A 24,502-nucleotide genomic window follows, 5' to 3' on the forward strand; every position below is an offset into this window, starting at 1 on the left:
TTCTAAGTGTTGGAGCACCAAAATGCTTACATTCCCCAACCTCTCATACATTAGGAAACAAATTTGTTTCTCTAGGCCTGTTGTCACGATCCGGGTATCTGGACGTCATTACTTACCCTTCAGATGCCTCCTAAGGCTGGCTCAGCGTTCCAGGACCGGATCCCATCTGTTATACTGATGTCCACATTCCTGCCTCCTCTCCTGTCACTCTGAGACGCGGTCGCCGCAACGCCTGTTACATCCGGAATGGCGTCTCCCGCGGCCTCCGCCGCTGTTCCTGAGTTTCTACATGCAGAATGTCAGAGTGGTGATTACGTCAGCCGCGGCCTCCGCTGTGCCCGCGTTGTTAAATGTGCACTTATCAGTTTGGCGTCTCCTGTCTCCTGTGGCCGGCGCCGCCATTACTGTTTTAATTCCCACATGGATTACAAACCAAACTTCCCTCCAAGTGTCTGCATGGGCGCAGCCATCTTGGATTCTGTCATCTGTTCATTTCCACCAATCTGTTGTTTGCAATGTTAATCTGCATAATTGCCTAGCCAATCCCTTCCTTGCTGCAGGTATAAGTAATCTGTGCCTGAGCAAGGAAGGCGTCAGTGCTTTGGTTGTCAAACCTAGTTCCAGTTTGTCTCTCTCCTGTGGTTGTTTTCCGGGTTCCAGCTCCTGTCTCCACACTTCCACTAAAGAGACCCGCACCAGCATTTCCACCTGCGGTGTAGCCTGACTCTCCTATCCATTTGGATTCATCTGCTTCCAGCTACAGATCCACCTGCTTTCAGCATCCAGCTTCCAGCAGAGGTCAGCTCTTCTTAAAGTGCCGGTACCCTTTTCTGCAGATTATTATTTATCACCGGCATTATTATTTCACCGCTCTCAAGCTCCAAACATCACTTTCATATTTCATCGCTCTCAAGCTACATTTATTATTTAACTGGTCCCAGCCAGTATCCACTCCGTGCCAACATCAGTCTGGTTCCAGCCAGTACCCACAGCAGCCGTTTTATCCACAGCAGCCCAGCTTTTCCTGGACCACCAGCTGGTACGATCCTGGGCTATCTCCATTGCTACAGTCGGGCCTGGTAAGGACTTTCCAACTAGAAGATTATAAGAACTATCTCACACTACCAGAGCCCTGTGGTCCTTGCCACCCTGTAGTACCCAGGAACTGTATTTATCCTCTGCTGATTTTATGTTTTCTTTTACTGCTGCTGTGTTACGGAGTATGTCATAATAAACATCATTGACTTTTACTTTGGTTGTCGTGGTCACGCCTTCGGGCAATTCTTCTACATGTAACTTACATGTCTAGGGGTCTGATACAACCTCCCAGGTTCCTTTACACCTCAGCCCCTACAACTGAGGCTGCCTCCCGTCAGCTCAGGCCCTCAGTTGTGACACCTGTGTTGTTCCGATCCCTCCTTTAGCATATCCAAAATGCCCCAGGGTTGACTAAAGAAGCTTTAAAGGGCTAAACACCATTGAGTCTTGGGGAACCTCTCTGGCAGCGAGCAACAGGTAAGGAAGAAGGGTGTCACAATCCTTCCTTTCCTGCATCACTGCCATTCTGATTATGTGCTTCAGGGTCTGATTAAACCTCTCCACTAGTCCATCCATTTGTGGATGGTAAATTGAAGTTCGGAGGGTTTTCACTACCTTTAGTAGCTGACACATGTCTTACAATATCCATACAAGAATGGTGTACCTTGATCAGTAAGAATTTCCTTAGGGATTTCCAATCGAGCATACAAATTGACCAACTCCCTAGTAATCGTGCTAGACTTTATATTTCATAAGGGTATTGCTTCCACATAGTGTAATCAAGTACCACCAAAACATTCTGGTGGCCTCAAGCTGACTTTTCTAGGGACCCAACCAAATCCATGCCGATTCACTCTCAGACCGTCTGTACCCTACATCTATCAGCTGCAGTGGTACAAGAGGGGCCCAGTGTGAGGGATTAGGGCAGATTCTCTGGCAGACAGAGCAAACCTGGCAATAATTTTTTATGGTCAATAAAACCTAAACAGGACCCTCTTCCAGTTATTGTCCTCTCCCAAGTACCCACCCCCCACCCATACATGGGTATGAACAGTGGAACATGTACTTGGGGCACTACCAGCAGTTCCACAAATCTCAACCTGTACAGTTCTTACTCTACTTGGCTCTCAGGTAAAGTTGCCCTCAATCTGGATGTAACTTTGTATTTATCATGAGGCCTTACTGTAGACAAATCACATGGCCCTATGTGGGCACTGCTATTAGGTAGTACTAGGACTGCTGATATCAAAGAAGCCTTGACGTGGCTCAGCAACTAACCATGTATTTGCAAATTCATGTAACAAATATCTCTGAAATTCTATTACCAGATAGGTTCAGGTATTGTTGCGGGTATTAGTGTGCTGGGGGGATACCAGGGGAGAAAAAGCCCCCCTTCCTCTCTGTCTGCAGTTCATACTCTATACAGACAATCAGTCTTAATCATAAAGTAGGGCCACTACTCTGGGCATTCCCATTTACCCCCATCACCGCCTTTAGGATTGTTCCAGGGTAGCCATATTAACTTGTCCTGTGCAAAGCCCTGATATGGAAATAGTCTCTGCTCTGGTGACAAATATGTGTCTTCATTGGGCCCCCCGGAGCCCACAGGAGGACCGCGAATGGTTAGCCAGTGTCCTTTAACAGGTGCAATTTCCGTGTTGCTTTGCCTACAATCCTGCAATGGCAACTCCATTGTCCAGAGGTGTAGCTCTTGTTATCCCAGCCGGTGAATCAGTTGCCGGTATATCCGGTCGGACTTGCTCTAAGATCACTTCCTGAAATAACAGAAACGTTACATCCCAAGATGACTGGATACTGCTGCTTCTGAGCTATTGATGCCACAATCCACGTGGTCTTGGCCTTGATGGTGACTTGAAGTATTGTCTTCTCAAATTCCTCAGATGTTCCATGAATACACAGAACCTTCACTCTTGAAACTTAGGTGCTGGCTCTGCAGGGAAGCCAGGGTAAGTTCAGTACCAGTGTCCACCAAGGCCTGGATCATGTTCTGAAAAGTGAGGACTGTTACCCGAAACAACCCATTGCCCTTCTGGGGTATACTAACATCGGTACATTGACACCACGCCCCTGGACTGCTCACTTCCCTCACCAGCCATGCCCCCGGACAGCCCACATTGTTGCCGTCCACGCCTCCATTAGCCTACCAAGCTGTCACCTCATGAAGGTGGGTGCAGCAAGGTAGGCACCTATGGTGTACTACTATGGGACATAACAATGGAGGTCATTCCGAGTTGTTCGCTCGGTAAATTTCTTCGCATCGCAGCGATTTTCCGCTTAGTGCGCATGCGCAATGTTCGCACTGCGACTGCGCCAAGTAAATTTGCTATGCAGTTAGGAATTTTACTCACGGTTTTTTCTTCGTTCTGGTGATCGTAATGTGATTGACAGGAAGTGGGTGTTTCTGGGCGGAAACTGGACGTTTTATGGGTGTGTGTGAAAAAACGCTACCGTTTCTGGGAAAAACGCGGGAGTGGCTGGAGAAACGGAGGAGTGTCTGGGCGAACGCTGGGTGTGTTTATGACGTCAAACCAGGAACGACAAGCACTGAACTGATCGCAGATGCCGAGTAAGGTTGAAGCTACTCAGAAACTGCTAAGAGGTGTGTAATCGCAATTTTGAGAATCTTTCGTTCGCAATTTTAAGATGCTAAGATTCACTCCCAGTAGGCGGCGGCTTAGCGTGTGTAAAGCTGCTAAAAACAGCTTGCGAGCGAACAACTCGGAATGAGGGCCAATGTACTAGAGCGATAGTATGGTGAAGAAAATGAACTGCTGCAGAGAGAGGTGTCTGTCTAAAGCCCCATAAACACAATATCGCTCAGAAAGGGATGAGCAATATTGTTCACAATATTGCCTAGTGTGTACACTTATTATTGTTAATGATGCGCGCTCCCGCACGTCGTAAACGACCCCTCCCTCGTCTGAACATGTACAAAGTACAGACGAGGAAGGTCCTCGATAACGACAGCGCAGTCGTTCCCCTCGCTGCTCCCTTCCCCGCTGGCATCAGGAAGTATACACGCACTTGCCGATGCCAGCACCCCGCCGAGTCCCCGACGCTGTCAACATCGGTGTCGGTGGGGGCTCGGCTAACGTGTATGGGGCTTTAATACAAGCACTGAGGCTGAGGCCCCTTCAAAATGTTGCTATGGTGCCCACAAAATTCTGACTATGTCCCTGCAGGATGCAGTTAAAATGCCGACTGTTGGGATCCCGGGAGCGGACTTGATGTTTCGCTAACGGGATTCCGACAGACGGGATGCCGCTGTCGGGATTATGACAGCCGTCATCCCGTCTATCGGTAAAACATACTGATTCCGTCCCCGCTACAATTTATGCACAGGTAATATTAGCATAGCACATGACACGGTAATAACACTTCTTCCAAAATTACGTGAGACTGTGAGAGACTTTGCCCATGACAAAGATGACTGCAGAGGGGAAGAGACGCTTCCTGCTGTCATCTACATCGGTCATAGACAGTCAGCTGACAGTCGCCTGACAGGTAGCGAGGGGAGTGGAGGAGACTCGCTAGTCTCACTGCGCATGCGTCGTGCTTCTGGGCTGGGGACTGGAGAACCGGGGAGGGGGAGTAAAGATGGCGGCGTCCAGCGCCAGTCTGTGAGTCAGGCAGAGACATACGGCGCAGTGACAAGAGACCACGGACTGGGATACGGGATAAGGTCACTCCGGGACAGCTACAGCCGCGCAGCTACGGGAGGAGGAGGGGGACGGTACGTTACCAGTGGGGAGCAGGAGAGCTGAGAAGGGGCGGGGGCAGGAGCCCCGTTTACAGCAGGACGGTTCCCCGGTGCTAGCGTGCTGCCCACTGTTATTCCTGCAGGTATATGCCAGGTGTGTGCCAACAGCTACCGTGCCACTGTCTTCCCATGCTTCACGTCAGTGCATGGCATAACTATAGATGCTGGCTTCCAGCTAATGCTCTCAATGAATCAAATGTGTTTAAATGTGACCTAAACTGAGTTTTCTGAAAAGAAAAAAAAGTTTTCTATGTAAATATGTGCATTTTTAAAAGTTTACCACGTTAAGACGATGTCGAAATCGTCAGCAAATTGTACGTGTGTATATTACTGCTCACGTAATTCTAAACGCAGATATTGCTTTATGTGCATTATGGTGATACTGTGTGTGTGTTGTGGGAAGTGCTGTCACAGGGACTCATGCACTGTACATCCTAAACTGGCTCTGATACAGGATGTACAGTGACACACGTTACTCTTGTAGACCCTGAAAGATCTGCGATACCTTTGACGCTGCAGTTTACATGCATATCACAATCCATTATATTCCAGTTATTGGGCTGATAATTGGACTGTCTGTATGCAGGAGCGTTGCAGCGTTCTAACTGATAAATGCTTGAAACACTCCTGATTGGGTGAACGTTATAGCGCGTGCCATACACAATATATTGATTCCGACCTCCCGCTCCTATTTTAGTGATCAAAACAAAGTATAAATTGCGCAATAAATTGCATAGTGTGTATGAGTGCGCACTGATCTGATTTTCTCTGACGTCCTAAGTGGATGCTGGGGACTCCGTCAGGACCATGGGGATTAGCGGCTCCGCAGGAGACAGGGCACAAAAGTAAAAGCTTTAGGATCAGGTGGTGTGCACTGGCTCCTCCCCCTATGACCCTCCACCAAGCCTCAGTTAGATTTTTGTGCCCGGCCGAGAAGGGTGCAATCTAGGTGGCTCTCCTAAAGAGCTGCTTAGAGTAAAAGTTTGTTAGGTTTTTTATTTTCAGTGAGTCCTGCTGGCAACAGGCTCACTGCTACGAGGGACTTAGGGGAAAGAAGTGAACTCACCTGCGTGCAGGATGGATTGGCTTCTTAGGCTACTGGACACCATTAGCTCCAGAGGGAGTCGGAACACAGGTCTCACCCTGGGGTTCGTCCCGGAGCCGCGCCGCCGACCCCCCTTGCAGATGCCGAAAAGTGAAGGTCCAGAAACGGCGGCAGAAGACTCTTCAGTCTTCATAAGGTAGCGCACAGCACTGCAGCTGTGCGCCATTGTTGTCAGCACACTTCATAGCAGCGGTCACTGAGGGTGCAGGGCGCTGGGGGGGGGCGCCCTGGGCAGCAATGATAGTACCTTATTCTGGCTAAAAATACATCACATATAGCCCCTGGGGGCTATATGGATGTATTTAACCCCTGCCAGGTCTCAGAAAAACGGGAGAAGAAGCCCGCCGAAAAGGGGGCGGGGCCTATTCTCCTCAGCACACAGCGCCATTTTCCCTCACAGAAATGCTGGTGGGAAGGCTCCCAGGCTCTCCCCTGCACTGCACTACAGAAACAGGGTTAAAACAGAGAGGGGGGGCACTTATTTGGCGATATGTATATATATATTAAAATGCTATAAGGGAAAAACACTTATATAAAGGTTGTCCCTGTATAATTATAGCGTTTTTGGTGTGTGCTGGCAAACTCTCCCTCTGTCTCCCCAAAGGGCTAGTGGGGTCCTGTCCTCTATCAGAGCATTCCCTGTGTGTGTGCTGTGTGTCGGTACGTGTGTGTCGACATGTATGAGGACGATGTTGGTGAGGAGGCGGAGCAATTGCCTGAAATGGTGATGTCACTCTCTAGGGAGTCGACACCGGAATGGATGGCTTATTTAAGGAATTACGTGATAATGTCAACACGCTGCAAGGTCGGTTGACGACATGAGACGGCCGGCAAACAAATTAGTACCTGTCCAGGCGTCTCAAACACCGTCAGGGGCTGTAAAACGCTCATTTACCTCAGTCGGTCGACACAGACACGGACACTGACTCCAGTGTCGACGGTGAAGAAACAAACGTATTTTCCTTTAGGGCCACACGTTACATGTTAAGGGCAATGAAGGAGGTGTTACATATTTCTGATACTACAAGTACCACAAGAAGGGTATTATGTGGGGTGTGAAAAAACTACCTGTAGTTTTTCCTGAATCAGATAAATTAAATGAAGTGTGTGATGATGCGTGGGTTTCCCCCGATAGAAAATTATTGGCGGTATACCCTTTCCCGCCAGAAGTTAGGGCGCGTTGGGAAACACCCTTTAGGGTGGATAAGGCGCTCACACGCTTATCAAAACAAGTGGCGGTACCGTCTCCAGATAGGGCCGCCCTCAAGGAGCCAGCTGAGAGGCTGGAAAATATCCTAAAAAGGTATATACACACATACTGGTGTTATACTGCGACCAGCGATCGCCTCAGCCTGGATGTGCAGCGCTGGGGTGGCTTGGTCGGATTCCCTGACTGAAAATATTGATACCCTTGACAGGGACAGTATTTTATTGACTATAGAGCATTTAAAGGATGCATTTCTATATATGCGAGATGCACAGAGGGATATTTGCACTCTGGCATCAAGAGTAAGTGCGATGTCCATATCTGCCAGAAGATGTTTATGGACACGACAGTGGTCAGGTGATGCAGATTCCAAACGGCACATGGAAGTATTGCCGTATAAAGGGGAGGAGTTATTTGGGGTCGGTCCATCGGACCTGGTGGCCTCGGCAACAGCTGGAAAATCCACCTTTTTTACCCCAAATCACATCTCAGCAGAAAAAGACACCGTCTTTTCAGCCTCAGTCCTTTCGTCCCCATAAGGGCAAGCGGGCAAAAGGCCAGTCATATCTGCCCAGGGATAGACGAAAAGGGAAGAAGACTGCAGCAGGCAGCCCATTCCCAGGAACAGAAGCCCTCCACAGCTTCTGCCAAGTCCTCAGCATGACGCTGGGGCCGTACAAGCGGACTCAAGTGCGGTGGGGGGTCGTCTCAAGAGTTTCAGCGCGTAGTGGGCTCACTCGCAAGTGGACCCCTGGATCCTACAAGTAGTATCCCAGGGGTACAGACTGGAGATTCGAGACGTCTCCCCCTCGCAGGCTCCTGATGTCTGCTTTACCAACGTCTTCCTCCGACAGGGAGGCAGTATTGGAAACAATTCACAAGCTGTATTCCCAGCAAGTGATAATCAAAGTACCCCTCCTACAACAAGGAAAGGGGTATTATTCCACACTATATTGTGGTACTGAAGCCAGACGGCTCGGTGAGACCTATTCTAAATGGGAAATCTTTGAACACTTACATACAAAGGTTCAAATCAAGATGGAGTCACTCAGAGCAGTGATAGCGAACCAGGAAGAAGGGGACTATATGGTGTCCCTGGACATCAAGGATGCTTACCTCCATGTCCCAAATTGCCCTTCTCACCAAGGGTACCTCAGGTTCGTGGTACGGAACTGTCACTATCAGTTTCAGACGCTGCCGTTTGGATTGTCCACGGCACCCCGGGTCTTTACCAAAGTAATGGCCGAAATGATGATTCTTCTTCAAAGAAAAGGCGTCTTAATTATCCCTTACTTGGACGATCTCCTGATAAGGGCAAGGTCCAGAGAACAGTTGGAAGTCGGAGTAGCACTATCTCAAGTAGTTCTACGACAGCACGGGTGGATTCTAAATATCCAAAATCGCAGCCGTTTCCGACGACACGTCTGCTGTTCCTAGGGATGGTTCTGGACACAGTCCAGAAAAAGGTGTTTCTCCCGGAGGAGAAAGCCAGGGAGTTATCCGAGCTAGTCAGGAACCTCCTAAAACCAGGAAAAGTGTCAGTGCATCATTGCACAAGAGTCCTGGGAAAAATGGTGGCTTATTACGAAGCGATTCCATTCGGCAGATTCCACGCAAGAACTTTTCAGTGGGATCTGCTGGACAAATGGTCCGGATCGCATTTTCAGATGCATCAGCGGATAACCCTATCTCCAAGGACAAGGGTGTCTCTCCTGTGGTGGTTACAGAGTGCTCATCTTCTAGAGGGCCGCAGATTCGGCATTCAGGATTGGATGCTGGTGACCACGGAGGCCAGCCTGAGAGGCTGGGGAGCAGTCACACAGGGAAAAAATTTCCAGGGAGTGTGATAAAGTCTGGAGATTTTTCTCCACATAAATGTACTGGAGCTAAGGGCAATTTACAATGCTCTAAGCTTAGCAAGACCTCTGCTTCAAGGTCAGCCGGTATTGATCCAGTGGGACAACATCACGGCAGTCGCCCACGTAAACAGACAGGGCGGCACAAGAAGCAGGAGGGCAATGGCAGAAACTGCAAGGATTTTTCGCTGGGCGGAAAATCATGTGATAGCACTGTCAGCAGTGTTCATTCCGGGAGTGGACAACTGGGAAGCAGACTTCCTCAGCAGGCACAACCTCCACCCGGGAGAGTGGGGACTTCATCGGGAAGTCTTCCACATGATTGTGAACCGTTGGAAAAGACCAAAGGTGGACATGATGGCGTCCCGCCTGAACAAAAAACTGGACAAGTATTGCGCCAGGTCAAAAGACCCTCAGGCAATAGCTGTGGACGTTCTGGTAACACCGTGGGTGTACCAGTCGGTGTATGTCTTCCCTCCTCTGCTTCTCATACCCAAGGTATTGAGAATTATAAGACGTAGAGGAGTAAGAACTATACTCGTGGCTCCGGATTGGCCAAGAAGGACTTGGTACCCGGAACTTCAAGAGATGCTCACAGAGGACTCATGGCCTCTGCCGCTAAGAAGGGACTTGCTTCAGCAAGTACCATGTCTGTTCCAAGACTTACCGCGGCTGCGTTTGACGGCATGGCGGTTGAACGCCGGATCCTAAGGGAAAAAGGCATTCCGGAAGAGGTCATTCCTACCCTGGTCAAAGCCAGGAAGGAGGTGACCGCACAACATTATCACCACATGTGGCGAAAATATGTTGCGTGGTGTGAGGTCAGGAAGGCCCCATGAAGAAATTTCAACTCGGTCGTTTCCTGCATTTCCTGCAAACAGGAGTGTCTATGGGCCTCAAATTGGGGTCCATTAAGGTTCAAATTTCGGCCCTGTCGATTTTCTTCCAGAAAGAATTGGCTTCAGTTCCTGAAGTCCAGAAGTTTGTCAAGGGAGTACTGCATATACAACCCCCTTTTGTGCCTCCAGTGGCACTGTGGGATCTCAACGTAGTTCTGGGATTCCTAAAATCACATTTGTTTAAACCGCTCAAATCTGTGGATTTGAAATATCTCACAGGGAAAGTGACCATGCTGTTGGCCCTGGCCTCGGCCAGGCGAGTGTCAGAATTGGCGGCGTTTGTCTCAAAAAAGCCCATATCTGATTGTCCATTCGGACAGGGCAGAGCTGCGGACTCATCCCCAGTTTCTCCCTAAGGTGGTGTCAGTGTTTCACCCGAACCAGCTTATTGTGGTACCTGCGGCTACTAGGGACTTGGAGGACTCCAAGTTGCTAGATGTTGTCAGGGCCCTGAAAATATAGTTTCCAGGACGGCTGGAGTCAGGAAAACTGACTTGCTGTTATCCTGTATGCACCCAACAAACTGGGTGCTCTTGCTTCTAAGCAGACGATTGCTAGTTGGATGTGTAGTACAATTCAGCTTGCACATTCTGTGGCAGGCCTGCCACAGCCAAAATATGTAAATGCCCATTCCACAAGGAAGGTGGGCTCATCTTGGGCGGCTGCCCGAGGGGTCTCGGCTTTACTACTTTGCCGAGCTGATACTTGGTCAGGGGCACACCCTGACTGAGGAGGACCTGGAGTTCTCTCATTCGGTGCTGCAGAGTCGTCCGCACTCTCCCGCCCGTTTGGGAGCTTTGGTATAATCCCCATGGTCCTGACGGAGTCCCCAGCATCCACTTAGGACGTCAGAGAAAATAAGAATGTACTTACCGATAATTCTATTTCTCGTAGTCCGTAGTGGATGCTGGGCGCCCATCCCAAGTGCGGATTGTCTGCAATACTTGTACATAGTTATTGTTACAAAAATCGGGTTATTATTGTTGTGAGCCATCTTTTCAGATGCTCCGCTGTTCTCATGCTGTTAACTGGGTTCAGATCACAGGTTGTACAGTGTGATTGGTGTGGCTGGTATGAGTCTTACCCGGGATTCAAAATCCTTCCTTATTGTGTACGCTCGTCCGGGCACAGTATCCTAACTGAGGCTTGGAGGAGGGTCATAGGGGGAGGAGCCAGTGCACACCACCTGATCCTAAAGCTTTTACTTTTGTGCCCTGTCTCCTGCGGAGCCGCTAATCCCCATGGTCCTGACGGAGTCCCCAGCATCCACTACGGACTACGAGAAATAGAATTATCGGTAAGTAAATTCTTATTATCGCTCTGTGAGATCGGATCGTTTATCGGATTCGGGTGCAACCGTCTGGTAGTGTGTTCCCGACTTTAAATTAACAATATTTTGTGATTACTTTATCACAATGTATTGATTTACATTTTGTAAATGATCATTGATGCTAATAGCTTGGTCATGATCTGTGGATGAATCTGTCCTCTCAGCACGTGCGTTACTAGACCCTAAACATTAAACATCTTTTTCCTGCCTTGGAAGTGATGAATATTTATGGGCAGATATTTATTTTGCTTGACCTAAATCATATCCACAGATACCATGTGCTTCATTTGTTGGTCTTTACAAAAATTCTTCTACAGATAGTTACATTATTTACACTTGGTCAGCATGGTGGCACAGTGGTTAGCTTCCATTCCCAACCAGGGCACTACTTACTGTATGTGACGTTTTTATGTTATCTCCATGGTTTGCGTGTATTTCCTCCGGCTGTTCGGATTTCCTCTCATAATCCAAAAAAATGCTTGTAGATTAATCGGCATCTGACAAAAATTAACCCTAGTGTGTGGGACACTGACATAAGTGACAGATATACTGTCTGTACAATACTGTGTAATATGTAATTGCAAAGAAAGAGATGATTTATAATAATGTTAATCATTTGCTGCTGGTTATATATAGTTGTACTGGCCACTTAGGTATATGGTTATCTGAAAACAACTGTAATGCTTTATGTTTCACAAAAAATTATCCAGTGCTGTTTCCTGCCATCCGCTGAGTCTTGCTTATATCAGCACTACCATGACTGCTGCAGTAAACCATTCCAAGTTATGTTCTTTAAATTGTAAATGGCTGTTGTTTTTGTTTCTGGGATTATACTCAATTGTGTTCTGCAACTTCCTGTTTCATATCGACAGCATCTGCCTGCCATGTTACGCTCCTGATTATGCAGATTTTCACTTGATATGATTTGCTCTCATCCATGGATTATGCCTTTGGCCAGTATCATATTTCACTGCTGCAGGGCCTACGATGCTATTATCAATCTTTGACCAATGCAATGTGTTGTCATTTGCTTGGTGTGCTTAGAACTGTTGTCTGTTCAGGTGTGGGTGCGTTTTTGTGGTCTGAGAAATATTTTATGTTTTCTCTAACGTCCTAGTGGATGCTGGGGACTCCGTCAGGACCATGGGGAATAGCAGCTCCGCAGGAGACAGGGCACAAAAAGTAAGCTTTTAGGATCACATGGTGTGTACTGGCTCCTCCCCCCATGACCCTCCTCCAAGCCTCAGTTAGGTTTTTGTGCCCGTCCGAGCAGGGTGCAATCTAGGTGGCTCTCTTAAAGAGTTGCTTAGAAAAAGTTTTTAGGTTCTTTATTTTCAGTGAGTCCTGCTGGCAACAGGCTCACTGCATCGAGGGACTTAGGGGAGAGAAGTGAACTCACCTGCGTGCAGGATGGATTGGCTTCTTAGGCTACTGGACACCATTAGCTCCAGAGGGAGTCGGAACACGGGTCTCGCCCTGGGGTTCGTCCCGGAGCCGCGCCGCCGACCCCCCTTGCAGATGCTGAAGATTGAAGAGGTCCGGAACCAGGCGGCAGAAGACTTTCAGTCTTCATCAGGTAGCGCACAGCACTGCAGCTGTGCGCCATTGTTGTCAGCACACTTCACACAGCGGTCACGGAGGGTGCAGGGCGCGGGGGGGGGCGCCCTGGGCAGCAATGTATAATACCTGTATGGCGAAAAATACATCACATATAGCCCTTGAGGCTATATGGATGTATTTAACCCCTGCCAGATATCACAGACTCCGGAGAAGAAGCCCGCCGAAAAGGGGGCGGGGCCTATTCTCCTCAGCACACAGCGCCATTTTCCCTCACAGAAATGCAGGTGGGAAGGCTCCCATGCTCTCCCCTGCACTGCACTACAGAAACAGGGTTAAAACAGAGAGGGGGGGCACTGATTTGGCGATATGAATATATATTAAAATGCTATAAGGGAGGAACACTTATATAAAGGTTGTCCCTGGATAATTATAGCGTTTTGGTGTGTGCTGGCAAACTCTCCCTCTGTCTCCCCAAAGGGCTAGTGGGTCCTGTCCTCTATCAGAGCATTCCCTATGTGTGTGCTGTATGTCGGTACGTGTGTGTCGACATGTATGAGGAAAATGTTGGTGAGGAGGCGGAGCAAATTGCCTGTAATGGTGATGTCACTCTCTAGGGAGTCGACACCGGAATGGATGGCTTAATTATGGAATTACGTGATAATGTCAACACGCTGCAAGCCGGTTGACGACATGAGACGGCCGGCGAACAAATTAGTACCTGTCCAGGCGTCTCAAACACCGTCAGGGGCTGTAAAACGCCCATTTACCTCAGTCGGTCGACACAGACCCAGACACGGACACTGATTTCAGTGTCGACGGTGAAGAAACAAACGTATTTTCCTTTAGGGCCACACGTTAAGGGCAATGAAGGAGGTGTTACATATTTCTGATACTACAAGTACCACAAAAAAGGGTATTATGTGGGATGTGAAAAAACTACCTGTAGTTTTTCCTGAATCAGATAAATTAAATGAAGTGTGTGAGATGCGTGGGTTTCCCCCGATAGAAAATTATTGGCGGTATACCCTTTCCCGCCAGAAGTTAGGGCGCGTTGGGAAACACCCCTTAGGGTGGATAAGGCGCTCACATGCTTATCAGAACAAGTGGCGGTACCATCTACAGATAGGGCCGTACTTAAGGAGCCAGCTGATAGGAGGCTGGAAAATATCCTAAAAAGTATACACACACATGCTGGTGTTATACTGCGACCAGCGATCGCCTCAGCCTGGATGTGCAGAGCTGAGGTGGCTTGGTCGGATTCCCTGACTAAAAATATTGATACCCTTGACAGGGACAGTATTTTATTGACTATAAGAGCATTTAAAGGATGCATTTCTATATATGCGAGATGCGCAGAGGGATATTTGCACTCTGGCATCAAGAGTAAATGCGATGTCCATATCTGCAAGAAGATGTTTATGGACACGACAGTGGTCAGGTGATGCAGATTCCAAACGGCACAAAGATGTATTGCCGTATAAAGGGGAGGAATTATTTGGGGTCGGTCCATGGGACCTGGTGGCCACGGCAACTGCTGGAAAATCCACCGTTTTTTACCCTAAGTCACATCTCTGCAGAAAAAGACACCGTCTTTTCAGCCTCAGTCCTTTCGTCCCTATAAGAGTCATATCTGCCCAGGGATAGAGGAAAGGGAAGAAGACTGCAGCAGGCAGCCCATTCCCAGGAACAGAAGCCCTCCACCGCTTCTACCAAGTTCTCAGCATGACGCTGGGACCGTACAGGACCCCTGGATCCTACAAGTAGTATCCAAGGGGTACAGATTGGAATGTCGAGACGTTTCCCCCTCGCAGGTTCCTGTAGTCTGCTGTACCAATGTCTCCCTCCGACAGGGAGGCAGTATTGAAAACAATTCACAAGCTGTATTCCCAGCAGGTGATAATAAAATTACCCCTCCTACAACAAGGAAAGGGGTATTATTCCACACTATATGGTGGTACTGAAGCCAGAAGGCTAGGTGAGACCTATTCTAAATCTGAAATATTTGAACACTTACAAAGGTTCAAATCCAGATGCAGTCACTCAGAGCAGTGATAGCGAACCGGGAAGAAGGGGACTATATGGTGTCCCGGGACATCAGGGATGCTTACCTCCATGTCCCAAAATTTGCCTTTCTCACCAAGGGTACCTCAGGTTCGTGGTACAGAACTGTCACTATCAGTTTCAGACGATGCCGTTGGATTGTCCAAGGCACCCCGGGTCCTTACCAAGGTAATGACCGAAATGAGGATTCGTCTTCAAAGAAAATGGACGACCTCCTGATAAGAACAAGGTCCAGAGAACAGTTGGAGGTCGGAGTAGCACTATCTCAAGTAGTTCTACGACAGCACGGGTGGATTCTAAATATTCCAAAACCGCAGTTGTTCCGACGACACGTCTGCTGGTCCTATGGATGATTCTGGACACAGTCCAGAAAAAGGTGTTTCTCCCAGAGGAGAAAGCCAGGGAGTTATCCGAGCTAATCGGGATCCTCCTAAAACCAGGAAAAGTGTCAGTGCATCATTGCACAAGAGTCCTGGTAAAAATGGTGGCTTATTACGAAGCGATTCCATTCGGCAGATTTCACGCAAGAACTCTTCAGTGGGATCTGCTGGACAAATGGTCCGGATCGCATCTTCAGATGCATCAGCGGATAACCCTATATCCAAGGACAAGGGTGTCTCTCCTGTGGTGATTACAGAGTGCTCATCTTCTAGAGGGCCGCAGATTCGGCATTCAGGATTGGATGCTGGTGACCACGGAGGCCAGCCTGAGAGGCTGGGGAGCAGTCACACAGGGAAAAAATTTCCAGGGAGTGTGATCAAGTCTGGAGAATTCTCTCCACATAAATATACTGGAGCTAAGAGCAAATTTATAATGCTCTAAGCTTAGCAAGACCTCTGCTTCAAGGTCAGCCGGTATTGATCCAGTGGGATAACATCACGGCAGTCGCCCACGTAAACAGAAAGGGCGGCACAAGAAGCAGGAGGGCAGTGGCAAAACTGCAAGGATTTTTCGCTAGGCGGAAAATCATGTGATAGCACTGTCAGCAGTGTTCATTCCGGGAGTGGACGACTGGGAAGCAGACTTCCTCAGCAGGCACGACCTCCACCCGGGAGAGTGGGAACTTCATCGGGAAGTTTTCCGCATGATTGTGAACCGTTGGGAAAGACCAAAGGTGGACATGATGGCGTCCCGCCCGAACAAAAAACGGGACAGGTATTGCGCCAGGTCACGAGACCTTCAGGCGATAGCTGTGGACGTCCTGGTAACACCGTGGGTGTAACAGTCGGTGTATGTGTTCCCTCAGAGGAGTAAGAACTATACTCGTGGCTCCGGATTGGCCAAGAGGGACTTGGTACCCGGAACTTCAAGAGATGCTCACAGAGGACTAATGGCCTCGGGAGCTAAGAAGGGACTTGCTTCAGCAAGTACCATGTCTGTTCCAAGACTTACCGCGGCTGCGTTTGACGGCATGGCGGTTGAACGCCGGATCCTAAGGGAAAAGGCATTTCGGAAGAGGTCATACCTACCCTGGTCAAAGCCAGGAAGGAGGTGACCGCACAACGTTATCACCACATGTGGTGAAAATATGTTGCGTGGGTGAGGCCAGGAAGGCCCCACGAAGAAATTTCAACTAGGTCGATTTCTGCACTTCCTGCAAACAGGAGTGTCTATGAGCCTCAAATTGGGGTCCATTAAGGTTCAAGTTTCGGCCCTGTAGATTTTCTTCCAGAAAGAATTGGCTTCGGTTCCTGAAGTCCAGAAGTTTGTCAAGGGAGTATTGCATATACTTCCCCTTTTGTGCCTCCAGTGGCACCGTGGGATCTCAACGTAGTGTTGGGATTCCTCAAATCATATTGGTTTGAACCGCTCAAATCTGTGGATTTGAAATATCTCACATGGAAAGTGACCATGCTGTTGGCCCTGGCCTCGGCCAGGCGATTGTCAGAATTGGCGGCTTTGTCTTACAAAAGCCCATATTTAATTTTCCATTCGGACAGGGCAGAACTGCGGACTTGTCCCCAGTTTCTTCCTAAGGTGGTGTCAGCGTTTCACCTGAAACAACCTATTGTGGTGCCTGCGGCTACTAGGGACTTGGAGGACTCCAAGTTGCTAGACGTTGTCAGGGCCCTGAAAATATATATTTTACTTACCGATAAATCTATTTCTCGTAGTCCGTAGTGGATGCTGGGGACTCCGTCAGGACCATGGGGAATAGCGGCTCCGCAGGAGACAGGGCACAAAAAGTAAGCTTTTAGGATCACATGGTGTGTACTGGCTCCTCCCCCCATGACCCTCCTCCAAGCCTCAGTTAGGTACTGTGCCCGGACGAGCGTACACAATAAGGAAGGATCTTGAATCCCGGGTAAGACTCATACCAGCCACACCAATCACACCGTACAACCTGTGATTTGAACCCAGTTAACAGTATGATAACAACGAAGGAGCCTCTGAAAAGATGGCCCACAACAATAACAACCCGATTTTTGTAACAATAATTATGTACAAGTAATGCAGACAATCCGCACTTGGGATGGGCGCCCAGCATCCACTACGGACTACGAGAAATAGATTTATCGGTAAGTAAAATCTTATTTTCTCTAACGTCCTAGTGGATGCTGGGGACTCCGTCAGGACCATGGGGATTATACCAAAGCTCCCAAACGGGCGGGAGAGTGCGGATGACTCTGCAGCACCGAATGAGAGAAACTCCAGGTCCTCCTCAGCCAGGGTATCAAATTTGTAGAATTTTACAAACGTGTTCCCCCCTGACCACGTAGCTGCTCGGCAAAGTTGTAAAGCCGAGACCCCTCGGGCAGCCGCCCAAGATGAGCCCACCTTCCTTGTGGAATGGGCATTTACAGATTTTGGCTGTGGCAGGCCTGCCACAGAATGTGCAAGCTGAATTGTACTACAAATCCAACGAGCAATAGTCTGCTTAGAAGCAGGAGCACCCAGCTTTTTGGGTGCATACAATATAAACAGCAAGTCAGACTTTCTGACTCCAGCCGTCCTGGAATTATATTATATATATATATATATATATATATATATATATATATATATATCTTATTTTCTTGTTTCTGTTTTGTGTTTATTTACACAGATGTGAGTTACTGTTGCCACGGCGTATCAGCGCCAGCAAAGGCATCCTTAAGGGCCCTACACACTGGCAGATAATACTGCACGATATGAACGTTCTCGTTCATTAATGAACGAGAACTCGTTCATATCGTGCAGTGTGTAGGCACCCCGCGCTCGTTAATCGTTGGTGCCCCGTCGCTTATGCATGCAGGCCAATATGGACGAGATTGTCTATATTAGCATGCAGTGCTATGGAGACTGGTAGAGTGAAGAAACTTAACCCCCCCCCTTCCCCGCCGCCTGGTTGCCCGTCGACCGTATCCGCCGTTGGGCAGCTCGGCGGTGGATCTGCCAGTGTGTAGGGCCCATAACTTGCAATCCCATTTCAGCCCAAATAAGCTCAAAAGTGCTTGAAGCCCACAGTGTGTAATGGGTTGGGTCTGTGTTATCGGAGTCGGGATTTTCAGGGTTCGGGATGCAGGCGGAGGTATTGTGACCGGTGGTCTCCTGACCGCCAGTCACATAACTACACCTCGTGTGTAACAAGTACCATAAATCTCCTTGTTGACTTTCCTCTTGATATTTTATACTGTGTTTAATTTTATGGGGTTTTTTTTTACTTTCATATTCTACTGAAGTTATAATACTGTGTCATGAACAGAAATGGAAAGTGTGTGAAGAAGATGCAATAAAAGGAACAAATTGCAACATTGATATAGCCTAGTGCCTACTAAAGGAATAGTTTTGGATATTGAGGTGGCATATTATCAGATAAGTAGAGGCAAAGAGTGAAACTGAGTTTTCTATTGGTTTCCCCATATACAATTTTTTTTTCTTTACAAAAGAAGTTTTCAACTCATCTCAGCTCCCATAAGTCATTCAGCTCATTTTATTTTTAGTGTATACCTTGATCATGTGTGTAATACTGGAAAGCTTCACATAACTTGCCGTATGATCTCCAGTTTCAATTCTTTTATGGTGGAAGTGTTTTTAAATGGGGTAATTTAAATTAGACTGTGGGCAAATAGTAAGGATGGTCCATCCATTCATATCTGTCTGTCTAATGCTGGCCATACACTAGGTCGATATTGTGTACGAATGCTTCATACGCTGCATCGTGTGCACATCGTGCATGCTTTGGGTACGGTTATGATGCGCGGTCCCGTGATCATATGATCACACATGCAGCCCATATTATCCTTCGTAATCTTATGCACATTGTACCATATTTTATGCACATACAGTGCATTGTTTAATGGATCATTTAATCCGTGTCATTTGAGTGTATGCTTTTTGTGAGGTAGACGATCCATCGTATGTGGGCACACAATGGTTCGTAAGATCGTATGCACATTGTATTCACACCGTGTGTCCAAAAAAAAACTAAATTGTGTGTCCAGGAGCTCCCGGGGAGTTCAAGGGAAATCGTGAGACAACTTGCATCGGATGCTGGTCGTCCTAATGTATGGCCAGCATAAGTCTACACTCCAGACTATAATATATAGAAATCCAAAATATAAGAAATCCAAGATGCAGGCACTCACCAATAGCAACAGGTATTTTTAATGATAACTCACAATTACATTTTAGAAGTTATCAACGTTTTGGTCATATCACGACCTTTGTCAAGACATAACAAAAGACCGCAGTGAGATAACTCACAAATGTGCACCAACCCTGGTATACCCTTGTGAGTGATCTCACTGCGGTCTTTTGTGATGTCTTGACAAAGGTCACGATATGTCAAAACGTTGATAACTTCTAAAATGTAATAGTGAGTTATCATTAAAAGTACCTGTTGCTATTGGTGAGTGCCTGCACCTTGGATTTCCTGTCTATCTGTCTGTCTATCTCTTATTTTTTTTCATTCCAATCAGTAGAAACAGAAAATACTCCGTCAAGTACTTACCGTAGTTTTTATCACTGGAGCCATATTTTTTACATTTATTTTGTAAACATGGTAGTTTTTCACAAGATACAGCCAATTTTCCATAGTGGCTTGTCGACCATGTTCTAAATTAATTTGGAAAGTGCAGAATCTGTCTAACCAGCCTAACCATCGAGAAAAACCATATGGATATACAGTATGAATACTGAATCTACATTGTAGTTTGCAGGGAAAATACGCTAACATCAATCAACATGGTGACTTAGTGTATTCATTGGGTCATGGTAGGAATGTCAAGCCTTGGTGTTTAGCACATTTACACCCCAACTGCATATTTCATTTTCTACAGCTAATTAAGGTCTGATGTAGCAAACCAGTCTTCTATATTGTTTTACTGAGCCTTGGAAGGCATTATATATGTATGTGTATTATTATTATTATTTTAACTGTTTCACATACTCTTGGGATTTTTTTTTTCAATTATTTAAGTATTCTTTTGTATCAAAGGGGTTTTTTCAGGTTTTTAGCAAACCAAAAGAGTAAGCAATTGGGCAAAACCATGTTGCACTGCAGGTGAGACAGATGTAACATGTGCAGAGATAGTAAGGTGCCCACCCATGGTGAGATTTGTGCTCTGTGCGATTTGAGCCTATACAATGTGTGCTATGCGATTTGGACTGTACACACTGTGTGATTTTTTTTTTTTTTTTAACTACACCCAATTTTGACTACACTACAATATGCAAATTTAAAATAGTGGGCTGGTTTACAATGTTTGTGGGTATCTTAACGTCCGTATCGCATGCGATTCGCTACACAGCCTGCGATTTAAACTAGATGCGATGTAGTAGAAAAATACCTGAATGTATATACTATTTTGCCTTGCGATTTTGACTAAGCGGGAGCGTGCATCACATCGCAAGGGAAAATAAACATGGTGTGATTTTAGCTAGATGTGATGCGATATGAACTAAAAAGATCAAATTGCACGTGATAATCGCACAGTGTGTGGGCACCGTTAGATTTGGGTTTGTTATATTGTTTCTGTGCATGGCAAATACTGGATGCTTAATTTCTACACAGCAATTTAGATTTAAATTTGAAAACACCTTATCCAAATCTAATCTCTCTGCAGATGTCACATCTGCCCCACCTGCAGTGCTACATGGTTTTGCCCAATTGCTTACTTTTTTGGTTTACTAACAAACCTGAATAAGGCCCAAAATCCACGTCCACCGGACCACCGGTCCTTGCATAGTGATCCCTGAGCACTGTACTGGATTTAGGCGAAACTATAATGGAATTGTTATCAGGACTTCATTCTACAATAATGCCAGAGAGTAGCACTGAATTTTCTTAGAGGATTGCACTGTTGTGTGGTGTTTTTAAAAAAAAAAAAAATATTCTATGTATTATGCACCTCCCTTTTTTTTAAGTTTCTCGTGACCTAAACTTAGGAAGTGCACCATGAAGCTAATTTCTAAAATTAAATAAATCGATAATCTTTAGAGCCAACTTTTTATAGTTTAATTTGAGTATTTTCTCTCATAAACTGAGATGTTATGCCGGGGCTTGACAAATTTTTCTAAAATCAAGGAGCTAGAAAGAAAATGTAGGAGCCAGACCACCAACCCCCCCCCCCCCCCCCAAAAAAAAAACAACAACAAAAAAACAAACAAACAAACAAACCCAAAACAGTAAAAAAACACCCTGACAAACTCCATCCGCCGAAGCTACATTACTGACCAGCCCACCCACCAGGCAAACCAATCCTCACGGCCACACTACTAAGGGTGTACCCCCTGGGCATACCAGGCCGCCACATTTACACTGCAGTACAGCTACCGCTACTCCCCCTCCCCCCCTTCACCCCCCCATCCTCTTGTGGCCATGTTCATGAGCAGCTAACCCCTACAGGCTACCAACGACTCCACAGCCTCCCCACAGACAAACCATACTTCCTACCCTGTGGCCACATCACTACTCCTCCAAAGCCGCAATCCCTGGCCACGCATAGACCCTCTTTTTGGAGATCTCTATGCAGCTGGAGTTTGAAAACAGCAGTCAGCGCTGGCCGGGACAGACACTCAGCACATGCACTCCTGTGCAAGAAATGGCTGTAATAATAATAATAATATTCATATTATTATCACAGTAAGCATAATGTACGATTTGTGTAGGCATTTTGGGTAATAACTTCCATGGGTTGTGTATTCCATCCTCATAAGGTACCAGGTGAGGCAGCCGTCTTGGGTGCACTGCATTGGATTACCCTGGGTGGAATAGTCTACCCCTAGAAAATATGACACAAAATGGGGAAATTGCAGAGTCCTAAAGTTCAGAGTAGGGACTCAACAAAACCACAAAGTCATTTCTCTTACGTCCTAGAGGATGCTGGGGACTCCGTAAGGACCATGGAGTATAGACGGGCTCCGCAGGAGACATGGGCACTATAAAGACTTTACATGGGTGTGCACTGGCTCCTCCCTCTATGCCCCTCCTCCAGACCTCAGTTAGATCCGGTGCCCAGAGGAGACTGGGTGCACACTAGGGGAGCTCTACTGAGTTTCTCTGAAAAATACTTTTGTTAGTTTTTTTTATTTTCAGGGAGCACTGCTGGCAACAGGCTCCCTGCATCGTGGGACTGAGGGGAGAGAAGCAGACCTACTTAAATGATAGGCTCTGCTTCTAAGGCTACTGGACACCATTAGCTCCAGAGGGTTGGAACGTAGGTCTCATCCTCGCTGTTCGTCCCGGAGCCGCACCGCCGTCCTCCTCACAGAGCCGGAAGATAGAAGCCGGGTAAGTATAAGAAGAAAGAAGACTTCAAAGGCGGCAGAAGACTTCAGATCTTTACTGAGGTACCGCGCAGCGGTAACGCTGCGCGCCATTGCTCCCACATTCACACACACTGACGGCACTGTATGGGTGCAGGGCGCAGGGCGGGCGCCCTGGGCAGCAATAATAAACCTCAAGGGACACTGGCTGACATGTATATACTGCGGAGGCAGTATATTAAATAAACCCCCGCCAGTATAAAGAATTTGAGCGGGACCGAAGCCCGCCGTTGAGGGGGCGGAGCTTGATCCTCCAGCACTAACCAGCACCATTTTCTCCACAGCACGCTGCAGAGAAGCTACTCCCCGGACTCTCCCTGCTGAACACAAGTACAGAGGGCAAAAAGGAGGGGGGGGGGGGGCACATTTATTTGGCGCAGTGAGTGTCTTATTGATATATAAAAGCGCTGTACAGACTGGGATTTTGTCTCAGTGTCCAGTGGCGCTGGGTGTGTGCTGGCATACTCTGTCTCTCCAAAGGGCCTTATTGGGGGACTGTGTATATATATATATATATATATATATATATATATATATATATATATATATATATAGCGAGACTTTGAACAAATGCACACTCTCCAGCAATTCTCATATGGTGCTCCCTTCAGTCCGTTCCTTCACAGGTACAGGATATTTAAATTTTATAGTTAAAGGGCACTCAAACTTCTTAATTAGTATATGAAAGTTTATTATTTCCAAAAGAGACACTTTTTTAAAAAACCATATCAAATGGCAATGGTGAAGGAAAAATGCTTATATATCCATAAATTCTTAAGCAAAAAAAGGCAAAAAACACCTCTCCAATCCTAGAGATTTTCAACATCAATGCAGCACTTTAGAAATATATGATAGAAAGTCAAACTTATCCATATGGACATCTTTAGATGCATCGGTTAATCACCCTATCCCCCAGGGCCAGGTTGTCTCTCCTGTGGTGGCTGCAGAGTACTCACCTTCTCGAGGGCCGCAGGTTCGGCATTCAGGACTGGGTCCTGGTGACCACGGATGCAAGCCTCTGAGGGTGGGGGGCAGTCACTCAGGGAAGAAGTTTCCAAGGGCTGTGGTCAAGTCAGGAGACTTGCCTTCACATCAATATCCTGGAACTAAGGGCCATATACAATGCCCTAAGTCAAGCGGAGACCCTGCTTCGCAACCAATCGGTGCTGATCCAATCAGACAACATCACCGCAGTGGCTCATGTAAACCGCCAAGGCGGCACAAGGAGCAGGGTGGCGAGAAGCCACCAGAATTCTTTGATGGGCGGAGAATCACGTACGAGCACTGTCAGCAGTGTTCATTCCCGGAGTGGACAACTGGGAAGCAGACTTCCTCAGCAGGCACGACCTACACCCGGGAGAGGGGGGACTTCATCAAGAAGTCTTCGCGCAGATTGTAGGTCGGTGGGAACTGCCACAGGTGGACATGATGGCATTCCGCCTCAACAAAAAGCTACAGTGGTATTGCGCCAGGTCAAGAGACTCTCAAGCGATAGCTGTAGACGCACTGGTGACACCGTGGATGTTCCAGTCGGTTTATGTGTTTCCTCCTCTTCCTCTCTTACCCAAGGTGCTGAGAATCATAAGGAAAAGAGGAGTGAGAACAATACTCATTGTTCCGGATTGGCCAAGAAGGACTTGGTATCCAGAGCTGCAAGAAATGCTCGCAGAGGACCCATGGCCTCTGCCTCTAGGGCAGGATCTGTTGCAGCAGGGATCTGGTCTGTTCCAAGACTTACCGCAGCTGCGTTTGACGGCATGGCGGTTGAACGCCGGATCCTTGTAGAAAAAAGGGATTCCGGATGAGGTTATTCCTACGCGGATAAAGGCTAGGAAGGACGTGACGGCTAAACATTATCACCGTATACGGCGAAAATATGTTGCTGGGTGTGAGGCCAGGAATGCCTCTACAGAGAA

General features: G+C 47.3%; 1 protein-coding gene across 7 annotated transcripts in view; it reads left to right on the forward strand.

Annotated features, from left to right (window-relative positions):
• Nucleotides 1-4,507: 4,507 nt before the first annotated feature.
• The window catches only part of DNAJC13 (DnaJ heat shock protein family (Hsp40) member C13), a 554,470-nt gene continuing 534,475 nt past the window's right edge, over nucleotides 4,508-24,502 (forward strand). For 3 of the 7 annotated variants that reach the window (XM_063922368.1, XM_063922369.1, XM_063922370.1), the window contains exon 1: nucleotides 4,571-4,792. In XM_063922368.1, the coding sequence (XP_063778438.1) occupies nucleotides 4,605-4,792 (188 nt within the window). In that variant the 5' untranslated portion in view covers nucleotides 4,571-4,604. The other 4 variants (XM_063922373.1, XR_010177689.1, XM_063922371.1 and 1 more) reach the window with 4 other exon arrangements.

The sequence above is a fragment of the Pseudophryne corroboree genome, chromosome 5, assembly GCF_028390025.1.
Source record: "Pseudophryne corroboree isolate aPseCor3 chromosome 5, aPseCor3.hap2, whole genome shotgun sequence".
Lineage (NCBI taxonomy): Eukaryota > Metazoa > Chordata > Amphibia > Anura > Myobatrachidae > Pseudophryne > Pseudophryne corroboree.